This window comes from Aquarana catesbeiana, linkage group LG10, assembly GCF_042186555.1.
Source record: "Aquarana catesbeiana isolate 2022-GZ linkage group LG10, ASM4218655v1, whole genome shotgun sequence".
NCBI lineage: Eukaryota > Metazoa > Chordata > Amphibia > Anura > Ranidae > Aquarana > Aquarana catesbeiana.
Genome location: NC_133333.1, coordinates 3,345,427 through 3,363,716, shown reverse-complemented (window position 1 = coordinate 3,363,716; position 18,290 = coordinate 3,345,427). Strand labels below are relative to the sequence as shown.

Genomic DNA, 18,290 nt, shown 5'->3' with positions numbered 1-18,290 from the left:
GGTAAGCACGATTGCAAAAACATTCTCATGTACTTTGCAGCGCAACTGAGGTAGCAATCGGGAAGCATACATACTAATATCAGCTCTCCCCTATGGAGAAGGACATATGTGCTTTCTAAGGTGCGGTGTGTTAGGTTAATACAGTCCCATGAGCTCCCTCCCTTCCTTTTTCCCATCTTCCAAGTATTGTAGGAGCATCCTACGGTTAAGAGGAGATAGAGAGTGAGAAAGAAGAGAAGTGAGAGAAGGGGGGAAGGGGGTAAGGGGAAGTGATCCCCGCGATCATGGAGTGGTTAAAAAAGGTGCATCTGAGATGCCTCTATAATACTATCTGTCCTGTATGTAAAATTTAGGAATTGGATTTACCGTATGAATGGTCAATTAGTTAATGAAGCCTCTTGCAGAGCCTGGCCCTCACTTGAGTATATGAACATGTTCCACAGCTGCCATGTTTTGGAGAACTTCTCCTGTTTGTTTTGTGCGGTATGAATGAGGTCTTCCAATCCGTGTCCATAGATTCTATTCACATGTACTCCTGAAGAAGCCGAATATTTGAAACACGTCAAGTTTGCATGTGGAGTTTCTTGAATCATTTTCAATCAAAATGTAATGATTTGCAGTATTTTCTGCTTGTGTAATTTTAATTATTGTTGTAATAAGGTTATTGATTTTAGTCCATTTTTAGTCTATTATTGTCTACATGGTCTGCACACAATCCACGGCTAGCCTTGTCCTTGCTTGTATTGCCTCCCTGGTAGGTTGATGTGTAGCAGATTGTTGGCCTCGTGTCTCTGAACTTCTCGGTGTTTTCTGGTAGTCTTCTCTTGTTACTGGTAAGCAGTAAAACCTCTGCAGCAACGTAACCTGGAACATTCCTCAGTGTCCCCAGTGCCACCAAAAGACCCGTCGCTGTCACCGCTAAGCTGCAGATGCTCAAATCACCGGGATTCGCTCCCCCCCACCCCCATCAGTGCACATATTGTAATAGAAAGCTGCACACTGCAGTCCTGTTGGGCATAAAACCAACTTTATCGTTCCAGCATTATTTAGGATACTAAACCCAACTCCTCTTGCTGATGCGTTTTGCCCCCTTCTTGGGCTTAACTAAATGCATCAGAGAGAGATGCCCAGTGCAGTGTGCAGCTTCTTATTATGGTGAGTGACCTGGAATATTGTTGATTTGCAGATTCATGCATTTTCATTTCATTGTGTACTGTAAAATTTCTGAGGCTTGACATTGGCAGTCACAGAGACACTAAACCATTTCCAGTCCATACGGAAATATTGAATGTCCCACCCCCACCTCACCCCCCACCTCACATGTCGGACAGGCTTATACACTCCTCCTTTATCCATTATTCCCAGGACTCTGTAGTGCCCTGCCTATACCATTTTCACTTTTCCCTACAGCTCTCTCCTTTTTCCTGTATTGTCTTGGGGGCGATATCTTATGAAATGACAGCAGGTGCTTCAGTGTACAAAGGACGGCCATTTTGATTTGGTCATGTGATGCCAGGTTTTGCTGCTCCATGCAAACAGGATGAAATTTTAGGTTTATGGCAAAATCTTGAGGTCCTCTGCAGTATAATTTGTTATAGACAATGTGCTTTTATTTACTGCTACCATGGTTAGGGGAAGGCACGTAGGCCAGTTCTGCTTAAAGGGAACCGTCCACCCCAGTGACAAGGTCTGCTTATTCAAATTTGTGCCTCTCCTCCTCTCTAAACTGATGCAAAAAAAGCACCTGTGGGGAGGTAAATGGATTTACTTACCTTTCCTTGACTTCACCCATTGCGCCTAGGCGATGGTGATGTCATCCTTCTTCAGGACAGATTGCAGAGAATGGTAAATAGCCAGGATTTCTCGAATTCAAACCTGCGCTGTGCTACAGCGTGTTCTCATGAGATCTGGATTACTCAGCATTTCCAGGGATCTTGTCGACAGGAGGGAGAGATTTGGACTACTCAGTATTCCCAGGGATCTTGTCATTAGGAGGATGAAATTGGGGCTACTCGGTATTCCCAGGGATCTTGTCATTAGGAGGATGAAATTGGGGCTACTCGGTATTCCCAGGGATCTTGTCATTAGGAGGATAAAATTGGGGCTACTCGGTATTCCCAGGGATCTTGTCATTAGGAGGATGAAATTGGGGCTACTCAACATATCCAGGGATCATGTCGACAGGAGAGAGAGATTTGGGCTACTCAGCATTCCCAGGGATCTTGTCGACAGGAGGGAGAGATTTGGGCTACTCAGTATTCCCAGAGATCTTGTCATTAGGAGGATGAAATTGGGGCTACTCAGTATTCCCAGAGATCTTGTCATTAGGAGGATGAAATTGGGGCTACTCAGTATTCCCAGAGATCTTGTCATTAGAAGGGTGAGATTTGGGCTTCTCAACATTTCCAGGGATCATGTCGACAGGAGGGAGAGATTTGGGCTACTCGGCATTCCCAGGGATCGGCATTCCCAGGGATCTTGTCAGCAGGAGGGAGAGATTTGGGCTACTCAGCATTCCCAGGGATCGGCATTCCCAGGGATCTTGTCAGCAGGAGGGAGCGATTCCGGCTACTCGGCATTCCCAGGGATCTTGTCGGCAGGAGGGAGAGATTCGGGCTACTCGGCATTCCCAGGGATCTTGTCGGCAGGAGGGAGAGATTCGGGCTACTCGGCATTCCTAGGGATCTTGGCGGTAGAAGGATGAAATTCGCGCTACTCGGCATTCCCAGGGATCTTTTTGGCAGGAGGGTGACATCACCCCTTGCCCTAGGGAAGTTGGGGAAAGGTGCGTGTATATCTATTCTCCCTCCCACAGGTACTTTTTTGCAGTGTTTTAGGGAGACGGACGGCACCTTGAATAAGCAGACCTTATCACTGAGGTGGAACGGCCACTTTAATAAATGCGCGATGCAGGACCTGATTAAGTTATTTACAGCAAAGGGATTTTTTCTGGTGATTGCCCCACAGTTCCTTCCAACCCACAAGGCTCTGCTTTGGTTTCATATTTGTCACTCTTTAAGATTTAAAAATGGCATTTTGATGTAAGTTCACCAAATAACAATGTTCTGTTCTTTTTTTTTTTTTTTAATGTCATTTATACATTAGGTGGATTTTGCTAACCAGGAAAGTCAGTTGGCTTTCTATGGCTCAATGGAATCATCGGGACAAGATATACGGGATATCTATGAAATAATATCAGAAAGAAGGTGCGTTGCTGATTTTATTTGTAGATTTCTTTGCATTTAATAGGGTGTGGTATATCCTATATAATTCAATAATAAGTGTTGCATTAATGTAATAAAGGGTATCTGATTATATAGGGGTTACTCCCTTGTGGTTTATGTGTTGGAGGTTCAGCATTGTGTCAGTTCTCAGGACAGGTTTAAACTCTATAAGCAAATCTTTCTCCAGTGGCTAATTTTACTGAACAAGTCGTACACAGAAAATGTATTTTCCTTAAATGAAATATGTGTAATTAAACCATCCTCCTGTTTTATTTTCCAGAAGCGATGATACTCGAAGAGGATCCTTCCATGAATTGACTACTACTACAGAGAGGACTTATTACGACAGCGTCCGCACAACAGGCACATACCCAGAGGAGTCAAGGCGAGAGTACCCAGCCCGCAGCAGAGAATTATACCAAGATTGGGAGTCCTACCAAGGAGATTACTATGAACAACGTTACTATGAGGACTCCAGAGAATATAGAGACTACAACAGGGATCCATATGAACAGGATATACGGGAATATAGTTACCGCCAGAGAGAAAGGGAGCGAGAACGTGAGCGGTTTGAAACAGACCGCGAGAGGGATGGTGAGCGGAGGCCGGTAGAGCGAAGCCAAAGCCCAGCGCGTTCAAGGAGACCTCAGAGTCCTGCAGGATCCCCATCACAATCTGAGCGGATTACAAGTGACCCAGAGCGAAGGATTTATAGCCGGTCCTCCGATCGCAGCGGTAGCTGCAGTTCTGTTTCTCCTTCCAGATTTGATAAACTGGACAAAGCCCGGGCTGAGCGCTACATCAAAAGCGAAAAACTTGACAAGGAGCATACTTTTGATGCGGAAAGATCCGATAAAGAGAAGCGTCTCTTACGGAAAGAAAGGACTGATAAACTACTCGAAAAAGATAAAGCAGACAGAGCCAAGCGAAAGTCCAAGAACCATTCAACAAGTTCACAGTCTTCAGAAACCGATCAAGATAATGAAAAGGAACCAAGCCTGGAGAAACAAAAAGGGAGCAGCAAGCTGTTGGCCAGAGAGAAGAATGACAAGGACTCTGCATCAAAAAACCGGTTGGATCTCATGCCTTGTGTGGTCCTTACTCGTGTGACTGAAAAGGAAGGGAAAGTTTTTGATCCCTCCGGTTTAGAAAAACCCACCAAGATAAAGGCCGAGAGCGAATCCATGAAGTCACCACCTTTGGATCCGAAGACCCAGATGATACGTCTTGAGCAGTCCAAATTTGAGCAAATGAAAGCGGAGTCAAGAAGTAAAGTGCCAAAAGACAAACTGCTCTCAAGCCATGTTGAAGTTGTCGATAAAGAAAGCAAACAGAAACTAAAGAAGCACTTAAAGCAGGAAACGCCTACTGAAGGCGCGTCTGCCGCTGACTTGGACAAGCTAGAAGCTCGGAAAAGGAGGTTTGCAGATGCAAATTTAAAGTGCGACCGTCAAAAACTTGACGTTCGCCGAAACAACACAGACGAGGATGACCTTCGGTTGAGTTCAAGGAAACAACTAGATCCTGCATCTTCAAGAGACTTCTCTGGGCTTCGGGAAGGGGACTTTGATAGGAAAAGCTCAAGAAAAGAACTTTTAAAAAGGGAAGGTAGAAAAAGCAAATCTGAAAGACTTTTCAATATAAGTAGCCCTAAAGACAGCCAAGACCACAGCCTTTCTGTTCGCTCTAACTCTGATCTTCAGCTGCGCTTAGGAGAACCAGTAGATGAACAGTTTGACTCCCCTGATGCCTCCAGTAAAAAGATAAACTTCATGAAGAATCTTCAAAGACATGTGCAAATGGGGGACGATCTGGATAAAGATGCCTCGAAAGATGATAGAAAAGCCTACTGCAATCTCTTGAGGGAAGGCATGGGCTTGGAGAGGCCAGAGACTGAAGAAAAGCTTGCAATCGATATAGACTACACACAGAGTTACCGAAAACAGATGGAACAAAACCGCAAACTGAAGCAGCAGATGGAGCTGGAGATCCTGAAGTCTGAAAAGTTTGGCAGTCCCAGTAAAGAAGCTGAGGAGTATGAAAGGCGCAGCCTCGTACATGAAGTCGGGAAACCACCACAGGATGTCACAGATGATTCTCCACCAAGTAAAAAAAAAAAAACTGACCACGTGGACTTCGAAATCACCAAACCCGAAAGACATTACAGAAGCTCCCGACAGATGAGCGACGAATCAGAAAGAATTTCTTGTTCTCCAAGCGTCCGTCCTTTTATGTTTAATGAGGACGACTTTACCTTAAACTCTCCGAGGTTAATGCCAATCAAAGAATTCAAAGAATCTCCTCAAGTGGATGAAAAGAACATGTTCTCCAGCATGGGTCTTAAAGATGAACCTTATAAATTGATACCCAGCGAACCAATCAGGAAAGAGCACATGAGCGATTTTGCCAAAGCTAAATTTACCGCAGTGAGCCCTGAAGAGGAGTATGGCAGGTGGGATAGCCAAATCAAACAGGAGAGCAACAGAATGGACATTAGCTTTCCTAGTAACATTATAAAAAGAGAAAGTATCCGTAAACGCTCCAAGGACCTCGAACCCGGAGAAGTTCCCTCAGACTCTGATGAAGATAGTGATCATAAATCTGCTTCACCCAAAGTGTCCTCAATACTTGATGGCTCAAGATTTTCTTTTTTACTGCGGGATGGAGATGATAAACGGGAAAAGGAGGAGAGGCTGTCCGGCTCTTTAGAAAGGCACCGCTTCTTAGATAAGACTATTACTCCTGACACAAAAGCCTTGCTTGAAAGAGCCAAATCGCTTTCCTCTTCCCGTGAAGAGAATTGGTCTTTTTTGGAATGGGACTCCAAGCTTGCCAGCTTACGCAACAGCAAAGAGAGAGAAAAAGTCGATTCGGCACCAAGGCCCATACCATCCTGGTATATGAAGAAGAAAAAGATCAAGACAGATTCTGATGGAAAATTAGATGATAAAAAAGATGATCACAAGGAAGAGGAACAGGAAAAACAGGAGCTGTTTGCCTCTCGGTTTCTCCATAGTTCTATCTTTGAACAAGACTCCAAACGTTTGCAACACCTAGAGAGGAAAGATGAGGATACTGACCTGTGCATCCTACGTCCTTACGGGAGGCAGCTTTCTTCTGATGGCATCAGCAGCACTTCGGAGCTTGTGCATGAACCGGTCGTACTGTTTCAAAGTCGATTCATTGAACTGACGAGGATGCAGCAGAAAGAGAAGGAAAAAGAGCAAAGACCCAAAGAGCAAGAAAAGCCAGAAGAAAAGGAAAATCAGCCAAGGACTCCTGAGCCTGTCCCTGAAAACAAAGAACGAGAGAACAAGTCTCCTGTGTCTATTGTGCCAATACCAGCACCACTTCCTCAGCCAGAACCTGTAGCAGCACCCCCTCCTGAGAAAATAGTTGTCGAGAAAATGCCATCACCACCTACTGTTCCAGCAATAGAAGATAAGCCAGCTGAGCCTTGTGAGACAGTTGCTGAGGAAACTTCTTCTCCGAAGGTCGTTGCACCAGTTACCCCTCCTATTGCTGTCCATCCACCAACCCCAGTGGAAACTGTTCAAGCTGTTGATGAGACAAATGAGACTCCGGCTATCCCTCCAGTTCCTGAGGAGCTACCAACTGGGGAACATATTACATTAGTGGATACAAAACCACCAACACCTGGTGCTTCCTTTTCTGAAGTCAGTACTGATCCCGTTGCAGAGATAAAACCAGTGACACCAACAACCTCCCCTTCCAAAGCTGATGACAAGGCTGAAGAGGTTGAAGCCTTTGAAGAAAGCACCCCGGTGTTTACAGGTACAGAGCCCGATGCATGTGAAAAGAACGAAACTGTTCCAGAGGAAGCAGAGCCACTTATTTCTGAAAATGATTTGGAAGCAGAGGCTCCCATCACAGCGAAGAACAAAAAAGCCTCCAAAGGCAAAAGGTCTAGTGCCGCAGATAAACCAGCAACAAGAAAAAGCGTCAGGATTGACCGTGAGAAACGCAATCGTTCTGCATCCCCTCGTGTTGAGCCCCAAAAACATTCGGAAAGTAAAGTTGAACATGACAGGAACTCAAGGAGTTCAGCTAAGTCTCCAAGCGCTGTTCCAGAACTTGAAGTCTCAGAGCCAAGTCTGCCCGTCTCCCGAACACGCAGAAACGTCAGATCTGTCTATGCTACCACAGGTGATAATGATGGGCCTTCTGCTAAAGAATCTTCTGATGCGCCTCGATCCACTCGGAAGAGACCAGAAAAAGATGTTCAGGAGACACCAGTTGCTGTGCCCAACACACCAAGGAGAGGGCGACCACCCAAAGTCCGCAGGAATGTGTCACCTATTAAAGCTGAAACCTTAAAACAAGATACAGAAGATACAGAAAGTAAGGAGGTGGTAGAGAATGCAAAACCAACTGAAGGATGGCGATCTCCTCGCTCTCAAAAATCCTCACAGAGCCATTCTCCTGTGTCTAGCAACCATCAGGGTAAAAAGGGTAAAGGTGACCCTATACCACAGTCAGTGGAGTGCTCAGGGGAATCAAATGAAGAATGCCCTGAAACCACAGGAGCTGCAACTGAAGAGGAGAGTAAGCCAAAACTGGCCAAAGAGGAGATTTCCGAAGTTAAAAATGACTTAAAAGATACAGAGATGGATAAAATCCCCATAGAGAACCCTACTTCTGATGTGGCAGAGAAGAAAATATCTGTAGAAAAAGCTCCCAAGTCAAAAGTCGGAAGGCCTAAAAATACAAAAACCCTTCCACGCTTGAAAAATGTGGAAATTCGCCTTAACCCTGATGAGGTAAAGGGTGCTTTGAGGCCACACGAAGACGGTGAGCCATTAGTGATATCGCCCGTCAAAATCAAAAGCCCTCAAAAGGAAGAGAACGTATCTCCACCTTTTACAAAGCCAGAAGGAACTTCTTTTCCAGAAACGCCAGAAAAAGAACCTCCAAAAGAACCCAAAATGTCACCTGAAGAGGCACAGCTGGCCCGACAAATGGAACTCGAACAAGCTGTGGAAAACATTGAGAAAATCACTGAAACAGCCACTGTTCCACCTTACAAAGATTCTCAGGGAGGAGATGGGGCAGAATCTCGCCCTGAAGAGGAGGGTGATAAACCTGCACACCAGGCCAGCGAGACAGAACTGGCAGCAGCCATTGGCTCCATCATTTGTGACATTTCTGCTGATGCTGAAAGTTTTCCTCCAGCTCCACCATATCCACCAGAAGGAGAAGCTGAGGCAACACCTGACCCTGCCACTGTTCCAGCTCCTCCACAGCCAGATGACCAGGAGCCTGAGACCAATCGGGCAGTCAGTCTCCTTCTACAAAATAACAGTACCCCAGGCTCTGAAGGTGTCCTGCCTGCAGCTCCCGTTTCCTCATCTCAGGCAGAACCTGTAGTAGACAAAGAACCAGAGCGCAAGTCTTCAAGTAAAGTTAAAGAACCAGAACCAGAGCCTTTGCCGGAAGCAGAGTCGATTCCAAAGAGAACTCGGGGTCGGGCAGCTTCCAAGAAAAAACGAAGAAGCAAAAAGAGAGAGACGGTAGACACCAACATGTTTGTTCATGAAAGTATTCAGGGCAAATCACCCAGAGCAGAGGAGAAGATCTTGGATGAAGGACTAAAGGAACCGTCTGGGGAAATACCGGTGGCGCCTAGCCCTGAGAAGCAGAATCTGGACACAAGCTTGAATTCCTCATCTGATGCTGTCTCCAAGGATGGCGATGAAGAATTTAAAGATGAAGACAGGTCCGAGTCTGCCAATGTTTGCGATTCACCCCAGCAGCTTATCATTGATGATGTCAGTCAGGGCAGTGTCAAACTTCGCTCAAGTACTGAAAATGCCCCGATTACTCCACCCAGCATTACCACCCCTCCAGCTATGCCAGCAACCCCAGGGAAGACTGCACCTTCATTGCCTGCCTCTCTCCCACATTCGGCACCAGCCATCTTACCTGACTGGATGGTAAGGCATGACGAAAACACAGCCGTTTCTACCCCACCACCTGCTTTACCCCCGGACACCAAGGCCTCCGACGTTGATACCAGTTCAAGCACCTTAAGGAAGATATTAATGGAGCCCAAATATGTATCTTCACCTTCTAATACTTCTAGTATTGTCACGGCCTCCATCTCTGAGCCTGTGTCTGTTTCACATGTTGAAGAACCTACTCATCCTCAAGTGGAAGCAATTAAGCCAGTTTCAGAAGAAAAACCGTCAGTTCCCCTCACCAACACGGTAGTCCCACCAGCAGCTGAGGCGCCTGTATTTCAGGAGAAGCCCACCATTGTGACCCCCAAGGCTACCTCAGTCATTAGTAGAATGCCACACAGCTTCGATCATGATGATTTACCAAGAATCACATTGGTAAAACCGCCTCAGCCAGCTACACCATGTATCCCATCTCAAAAGAGCAAGCAGAGACAGAACACCAATGACAACCGCGCCTGCTTGAAGCAGACGATGACTGTTATAGAAGACCGGCCTGCAGAAACCGGACCTAGTCCTGGCCTGAGGGTGAACACCTCCCAGGGGGTAATGCTCCTTAGTTACTCTGGCCAGAAAACAGAGGGCCCTCAACGCATAAGTGCAAAAATCAGCCAGATCCCTCCGGCCAGCGCTGTGGACATCGAGATTCAACAGTCGGTGTCAAAGACGCAGATTAAACAGGAACCGCTTCAGCCATCTCAGATTTTGCCAAAAGGACCGCAGACACCAACAAGCTACCAACCCTACAACGCATCCCCTGTTATCTCTACAATCAAACAGGAACGTTCTTGTTTGGAGAAGTCCGAATCGAGTCACATCACTGTTCCCAATGCTTCCTCGCAGCCCGCTGCAGTTAAAGTTCTGAACCCAAATTCCGCACCAGTGCTAATGCACAGTCAGATGCTTTCGGGTCAGATGGTTTCTTCCGGAAAGAAACACTTGGATATGAAAGAGACTAAAGGCCATCAGTCTACCAATATGAGCCCACACCACTCTTCGCTGTCGGGAAAGATGCAGCCAGAAGCCAATCATGTGAGCACTGGAACCAGTACATCTGCTGACCGATCACTACCACATCTCAACATCAAACAAGAGCCTCATTCACCCTGTACCACTGGGCACGCCTCATCTCCCTTCCCCAGGTCCTGTCACCCGAGTGTTACCGCTTCTTCTGCCTTAACTAGCAACCCATCTGTGATGTTGGCCCCTGGACTACCAGTGTCACCTTACTTGCCCAGCATGCACCCAGAACAAACTGTTATTATGCCCCCACATAGTGTAACTCAGTCACTGGGCCACCTGCCACAGGGGGATGTCAGGATTAACACCCCGCCATTACCAGCAATGCAGTACGGCATGCGACCAGAAGCACTTCACTCACCCCGAGCAGCTATGCAGCCTCAGATGGACGTTCGACCTCAACGATCCAACACCCCTCAGCCAGCACCTCTCCGAGAGATGGTACTGCCCACGTTGTCTTCCCAACACGGTGCTGATGATGACATTCACTACCACCATCCTGTCAGCCGTGGTCCATCTCACGTTCAGTCCGATGTGCTGGTGATGCAACCCGAATATCGCATGCCCGGGTCAGGAATGCGGCTCGACCCATACAGCGTCCCCCAGGATGTTATAATGCCACGTGATGTCCGAATGATGATGCATTCTCATATCAGTGCTGTGGGGGAACACCACCAGGAGGCCAGGCAGTCCCGAACACCCGAGGGCCCAGTGAAAACCCCTCCGGCCAGTAAAACGCCGCAGCCTGTAAAAGAACTGACTAAGCAGCCCGATGTGAAATTGCCTCATTCGCAACACAACGATGCCAGGATGCTGAGTGGACTGAACTTGTCGCAGCCGGTGGTCGTTCCTCATGGGGTGCCCCTCATTCATCCGTCAGGAAGCTCTTTCCACGATTATCGGCCAGTGTACACGGATATCCGCACCTATCACCCCGCTGCCCAGCTTTCCCACCCTCAGTTCTCTGCTGCATCGCCCATCGGATTGCAATCACGGAGCATGACACCATCCCAGGTAATAACTGTCCTGATGTATCTTCTGTCATTAAAGTGTTCTGCGGTTTGTTCACACAGCAGTCCTCCTCACACGGGTGGATTATCTTCTGGATCACATTTAGAACCCTCCCGCCGCTTTCCGGTGGTTCTCGTGCTTAACTGGATGATCGTAGCCCCGAGAACCGATCGGGCGGTTGCGACGGCTGACCACAGAGATTAGCTGAGGAAAGATGGCGTCAGCTAATCTCTATAGTCTGAGTCTAGGAGGACCGGAGTGACGTCAAACGACGTTTGTTTGAAAAGCAATAGGTTAATGTGTTTTTTTTTTTGTTTTTTTTTTGGTAATGTTTTCCATTGTAGAGGAGAGATGTGAGGCCTTATAGACACCAGATCTCTCCATAAAGAGGACCTGTCATGCTGTATTGTTATCTCAAAGGATGTTTACATTTGTTGCGATTTAGCAGTAAGGCTTCATGTACACTGCTGCTGGTAAACGGATGTTTGGGAGCGTTTTTTTTTTATTAGCTGCCCCGAACTCTGTAGCTGAATGCTCACAGAGCACTTACCTCCATTAGGAGTATAACAAGCCTGGAAAGTATCCTGTAGTGGGAATGGGTACACCGTGGTGGAACTCCGGTTGATGGCTATTCCGGGAGGTGTTTTCAAGATGCTAGTGATGTCCAGACAGATTGTAGTCACACTACGCTGATGGTCCGCTGCTCCTCCAGACCCCACAATTACTGAGTGCCACTCCGGTTCCCCTGATGAAGTCACGTGCTGCGACGTAACGTGTAGGGAGTGGTCATCAACCGGAGTTCCACTGCAGTGTATCCATTCCCACTACGGGATACTTTCAAGGCTTGTTATACTCCTAATGGAGGTAAGCACTCTGTGAGCATTCAGCTTTTGCGAAGATTCACATATTAAGAAGAATCGGTCATTACTTTTCAGAAGAGCAATTTCACTCTCACTTGTTTGGACATTTTGGTTGTGTTTCACTTTATTGGGCTTTATTATAGTATTCACTGAATTTTAGATTCTATCACTTTAAGAAATTGTGCTGATCACTTTTCTCTTATTTATACTTGTTTGTGCATTATGTTCACTTTAGATCCATTTTTACACCATTTAGTTAGTTAGATATTCACTTAGTAGCACGGAGGACCACATTACTATAATGTTTGAGGGTTGTGAGTCATTTTCTAGCAAAAACACAGATTTTTACATATGAGAGAAGTGTCAGAATTGGCCCGGTAGGCAAGTGGTTAAAAAGAGTCCTGTGCGTTTTTCAGTCCGGTTCAGGAGCGATAATGTCAAGTACAAATTTGCACCTGAACTGGTGAACAAAATCGCACCGACTCCTTTTCAAAAATGCAGGGAAACCGCAGTGAACCAAATCTGAGGGTAAAACAAATCCTGAACACAACTTTGTAACTTTGACTTGTGTTAGTAAATCTTTTTGCAACTCCTTAGTATATCCAGGGACATTATACCGTGGTTTTTTTTTTTTTTTTTCCATGACAAATTGGGCTTTTATTTACTGGTAAATGATATGCATATGTATATTTGTTGCCTGTACCTGTTCTATCAGATTATCTCTACCCATCAGATTGTGTAACGGAAGTTATGTTCTGTCCAAAAATTACTTACTGCGCATGCACTATGCGTTCCAACACTTCATGATCTAATGGTTAGCAGTATTCTGATACAACACCCATGCGGACATCTTACTACACCCAGCTACGTCTTGAATTTCAGAGTCATTTTGGCAATAAAGTGAGCGGATATAAATATAGTATAGTGACATCTGTGATGCTTTTTTGATGTTGAATTTTGAAAGCCTAAAGGTTTAGCGCTGAGCAGTGTGGGGTGTACCAACATGGACTCCGCCACCTTCCTATTGCTGGGTGTACCAACATGGCCTCCGCCACCTTCCTACTGTTGAGTGTACCAACATGGTCTCTGCCACCTGCCTACTGCTGGGTGTACCAACATGGTCTCCGCCACCTGCCTACTGCTGGGTGTACCAACATGGCCTCCGCCACCTTCCTACGGTTGGGTGTACCAACATGGCCTCCGCCACCTTCCTACGGTTGGGTGTACCAACATGGCCTCCGCCACCTTCCTACGGTTGGGTGTACCAACATGGCCTCCGCCACCTTCCTACGGTTGGGTGTACCAACATGGCCTCCGCCACCTTCCTACGGTTGGGTGTACCAACATGGCCTCCGCCACCTTCCTACGGTTGGGTGTACCAACATGGCCTCCGCCACCTTCCTACGGTTGGGTGTACCAACATGGCCTCCGCCACCTTCCTACGGTTGGGTGTACCAACATGGCCTCCGCCACCTTCCTACGGTTGGGTGTACCAACATGGCCTCCGCCACCTTCCTACGGTTGGGTGTACCAACATGGCCTCCGCCACCTTCCTACGGTTGGGTGTACCAACATGGCCTCCGCCACCTTCCTACGGTTGGGTGTACCAACATGGCCTCCGCCACCTTCCTACGGTTGGGTGTACCAACATGGCCTCCGCCACCTTCCTACGGTTGGGTGTACCAACATGGCCTCCGCCAGCTTCTTTCAAAATGTAACCTCCAAACTGCATCACAGATATCACTATACTACTACTACTATCACTACTCTGAAATTCAAGACGGGGGGGGGGGTGTTAAAGTGGAACTACCTTTTGGGAGTTTAGTTCCACATTCAATAAGGAGCCATTATAACGTGATTACAAATAATCCTAAGTATTGGAAGATGTATGTTACTCTCAGCATTAGAATGAAGGTAGGAAAAGAGCATTATGGAGCCCAGTGAGCCTTTTCATAAATCCTCCTGTTATCATCTCTGGCTCGGTCTTGCACCGTATTTTGAGTAAATTGTTCAATTCAGGTTCCTCATCATTTTTCTTTGGTTTTCTTTTCTAGGTTGGCCCTGATGGTGAGCATTCACATTCAAACACCCCGGGACGCAGCAAAACTCCACAAGTCAGCCAGGACCCCAAGGCAGCTCAGTCATCGGTTGGTGAGCAGGCTCACCATGCAGCTATTAGCAGACACCCCAGCCAAATCGAGTCCCACATCCAGCATCTTCAGAGGGCTTCTGTGGACACGTCAAGGGAGACCTCCTACCCGTCTCCTGTTACCATCAACCTGAAGCAGGAAATACCTTCCCCTCACCAGTCTCAGAAACAGACCCCCTTCATGTCCTCCTCCGCTGCTACCCTCTCCAGATCGGACGTCCCCAAGCAAGAGCCTTCTCAGAGATCGGTGGACATGGTGCAGCTGCTGACGGTGAGAATGAGTTTTATCAGTCGGGATGGGAGGTGGGGAGGACAGGCAGCAGTTTGGCCCCTTTACTGAATATCATCAATTTTTACTGTTGTAGTTACAAAAGATAATGTAGTACCCTTTATTTGGGCCTGTCATATATAAAATAAGAGCTTTCCTATAGTCCAGTAAGAAGTAGTGACCTCTAGAAGGTTCCATCGTTCTTCCCTGACGATCTCTGTCATTGTCTTACAGAAATACCCGATCGTGTGGCAAGGTCTCCTCGCTCTGAAGAATGACACAGCCGCTGTCCAGTTGCACTTTGTATCTGGGAATAACGTCTTGGCTCATCGGTCTCTGCCAGCCCCCGAAGGAGGACCTCCCCTGAGGATCGCTCAGCGAATGAGGCTGGAAGCCACCCAGCTGGAGGGAGTCGCTCGCCGCATGATGGTGAGTTTGCTGCGACTTCTTTCTCTGTGCTGTTGCGGCCCAGAAACCAGAACAGCTCAGAGACCTGAACACCCCCCTCCACACATGCCCCCTCTAAAAACATCCCCCCCCCCCTCATACATAGCACTGCTCCCCCCCCACCTCCACACACAGCGTTCCCCCTCCTCCTCCACACATTCCCCCTCCACACACATGCCCCCTCTAAAAACACCCCCCCCCCTCATACATAGCACTGCTCCCCCCCACCCCCACACACAGCGCTCCCCCTCCTCCTCCACACATTCCCCCTCCCCCTCCACAGACATGCCCCCTCTAAAAACACCCCCCCACACACACCCTACCTCTACACACAGCGCTGCCCTCCCTCCACACAGCGCTGCCCTCCCTCCACACATTCCCCCCCCCTCCACACATTCCCCCCCCCTCCACACATTCCCTCCCCCCCACACATCCCCCCCCCACACACACACATTCCCTCCCCCCCTCCACACATTCCCCCCTCCTCCACCCATTATATCCCCCCCCCCCCCCCCACACACACACACACACACACACATTTCCCCCCCTCCACACATTCCCCCCTCCACACATAGCACTGCTTCCCCTCCACACATCTCCCCCCTCCACACAGCGCTGCCCTCCCTCCACACATTCCACCCCCCTCCACACATCCCCCCCCCACACACACATTCCCTCCCCCCCTCCACACATTCCCTCCCTCCCTCCCTCCTCCACCCATTCCACCCCCCCCACACATCTCCCCCCCCCCCCTCCTCCACCCATTCCACCCCCCCTCCCCCCCACACACACACACATTTCCCCCCCTCCACACACAGCACTGCCCCCCTCCACACATTCTCCCCTCCACACGTCTCCCCCCTCCACACAGCGCTGCCCTCCCTCCACACATCTCCCCCCTCCACACGTCTCCCCCCTCCACACGTCTCCCCCCTCCACACGTCTCCCCCCTCCACACGTAGCACTGCTCCCCCCTCCACACGTCTCCCCCCTCCACACGTCTCCCCCCTCCACACGTCTCCCCCCTCCACACGTCTCCCCCCTCCACACATAGCACTGCTTCCCCTCCACACATCTCCCCCCTCCACACATCTCCCCCCTCCACACAGCGCTGCCCTCCCTCCACACATCTCCCCCCTCCACACGTCTCCCCCCTCCACACGTAGCACTGCTCCCCCCTCCACACCCCCCCTCCACACATCTCCCCCCTCCACACAGCGCTGCCCTCCCTCCACACAGCGCTGCCCTCCCTCCACACGTCTCCCCCCCTCCACACGTCTCCCCCCCTCCACACGTCTCCCCCCCTCCACACGTCTCCCCCCTCCACACGTAGCACTGCTCCCCCTCCACACATCTCCCCCCTCCACACATAGCACTGCTCCCCCTCCACACATCTCCCCCCTCCACACACATCTCCCCCCTCCACACACATCTCCCCCCTCCACACATAGCACTGCTCCCCCTCCACACACATCTCCCCCCTCCACACACATCTCCCCCTCCACACACATCTCCCCCCTCCACACACAGCACTGCTCCCCCTCCACACATCTCCCCCCTCCACACATCTCCCCCTCCACACACATCTCCCCCCTCCACACACATCTCCCCCCTCCACACATAGCACTGCTCCCCCTCTACACATCTCCCCCCTCCACACATAGCACTGCTCCCCCTCTACACATCTCCCCCCTCCACACATAGCACTGCTCCCCCTCTACACATCTCCCCCCTCCACACACAGCACTGCTCCCCCTCCACACATCTCCCCCTCCACACACAGCACTGCTCCCCCTCCACACATCTCCCCCTCCACACACAGCACTGCTTCCCCTCCACACATCTCCCCCCTCCACACACAGCACTGCTCCCCCTCCACACATCTCCCCCCCTCCACATATAGCACTGCTTCCCCTCCACACATCTCCCCCTCCACACATAGCACTGCTCCCCCTCCACACATCTCCCCCCTCCACACACAGCACTGCTCCCCCTCCACACATCTCCCCCCTCCACACACATCTCCCCCCTCCACACACATCTCCCCCCCTCCACACACATCTCCCCCCTCCACACATAGCACTGCTCCCCCTCCACACATCTCCCCCCTCCACACATAGCACCGCTCCCCCTCCACACATCTCCCCCCTCCACACATAGCACCGTTCCCCCTCCACACATCTCCCCCCTCCACACACAGCACCGCTCCCCCTCCACACACATCTCCCCCCTCCACACACATCTCCCCCCTCCACACACATCTCCCCCCTCCACACACATCTCCCCCCTCCACACACATCTCCCCCCTCCACACACATCTCCCCCCTCCACACACATCTCCCCCCTCCACACATAGCACTGCTCCCCCTCCACACATAGCACTGCTCCCCCTCCACACATCTCCCCCCTCCACACATAGCACTGCTCCCCCTCCACACTTCACGCTGCACCTCCTAAGTCTTCTGAGGAAGTGCTAATCTATCTGCTCCAGAGTCCAATTTGCACAGGACACTCAGGCCATGTGTGGCACAAAATCTGCAGCCAGCGAGAGCTGTGATCACATTATCATCACCGTACGGTTTTAAGTAAATACAGATTGCTTGTATATTTGCAGGTGGAGAGCGACTACTGCTTGTTACTCGCACTTCCATGTGGCCGCGATCAAGAGGACGTTGTGAACCAGACAGAGTCTCTGAAAGCCGCCTTCATCACCTACTGCAAGCAAAGCAGGCAGCGGGCATCATCAATGTGCCCAACCCAGGATCCAACCAGGTTCGTCAGCTGTGTGACCTGTGTAGTTTGGAGAAAGAGGGGGGAGGGGGTGGCCGGGGGGGCTGGGGAGGGGAGATGGCCACTAGGCTCGAGCTGAGGATGGGGTGGGGGTGGCCTGGCGGCTGGACCTGAGGATGGGGAAGGGGAGTGGCCATTAGGCTGCAGTTGAGGATGGGGGGAGTGGCCAGCAGGCTGGAGCTGAGGATGGGGAGGAGTGGCCAGGAGGCTGGAGCTGAGGATGGGGGGGAGTGGGCTGGAGCAGAGGATGGGGGGAGTGGTCTGGAGCAGATGATAGGGGGGTGGCCTGGAGGATGGGGTTAAGTGGGGTGGAGATGAGGCTGGATCTGAGTGGAGTGGAGCGGAGGATGGGGGAGTGGTCTGGAGCAGATGATGGGGTGGCCTGGAGGATGGGTTTGAGTGGGGTGGAGCTGAGGATGGGGTTGAGCAGATGATGGGGGGGGGGGGGTGAGTGGGGTGGAGCTGAGGATGGGGGGGTGAGTGGGGTGGAGCTGAGGATGGGGGGGGTGAGTGGGGTGGAGCTGAGAATGGGGGGGGTGAGTG

The 18,290-nt window shown here is 49.9% G+C and overlaps 1 protein-coding gene across 1 annotated transcript in view; it reads left to right on the top strand.

Moving 5' to 3' along the window:
- SPEN (spen family transcriptional repressor) overlaps positions 1-18,290 on the top strand; it is an 80,362-nt gene that overhangs the window by 61,512 nt on the left and 560 nt on the right. The window contains 6 exon segments of the mRNA XM_073601489.1: positions 3,106-3,206; positions 3,505-11,236; positions 14,148-14,513; positions 14,745-14,939; positions 17,572-17,671; positions 17,674-17,729. Of these exon segments, the coding sequence (XP_073457590.1) occupies positions 3,106-3,206; positions 3,505-11,236; positions 14,148-14,513; positions 14,745-14,939; positions 17,572-17,671; positions 17,674-17,729 (8,550 nt within the window).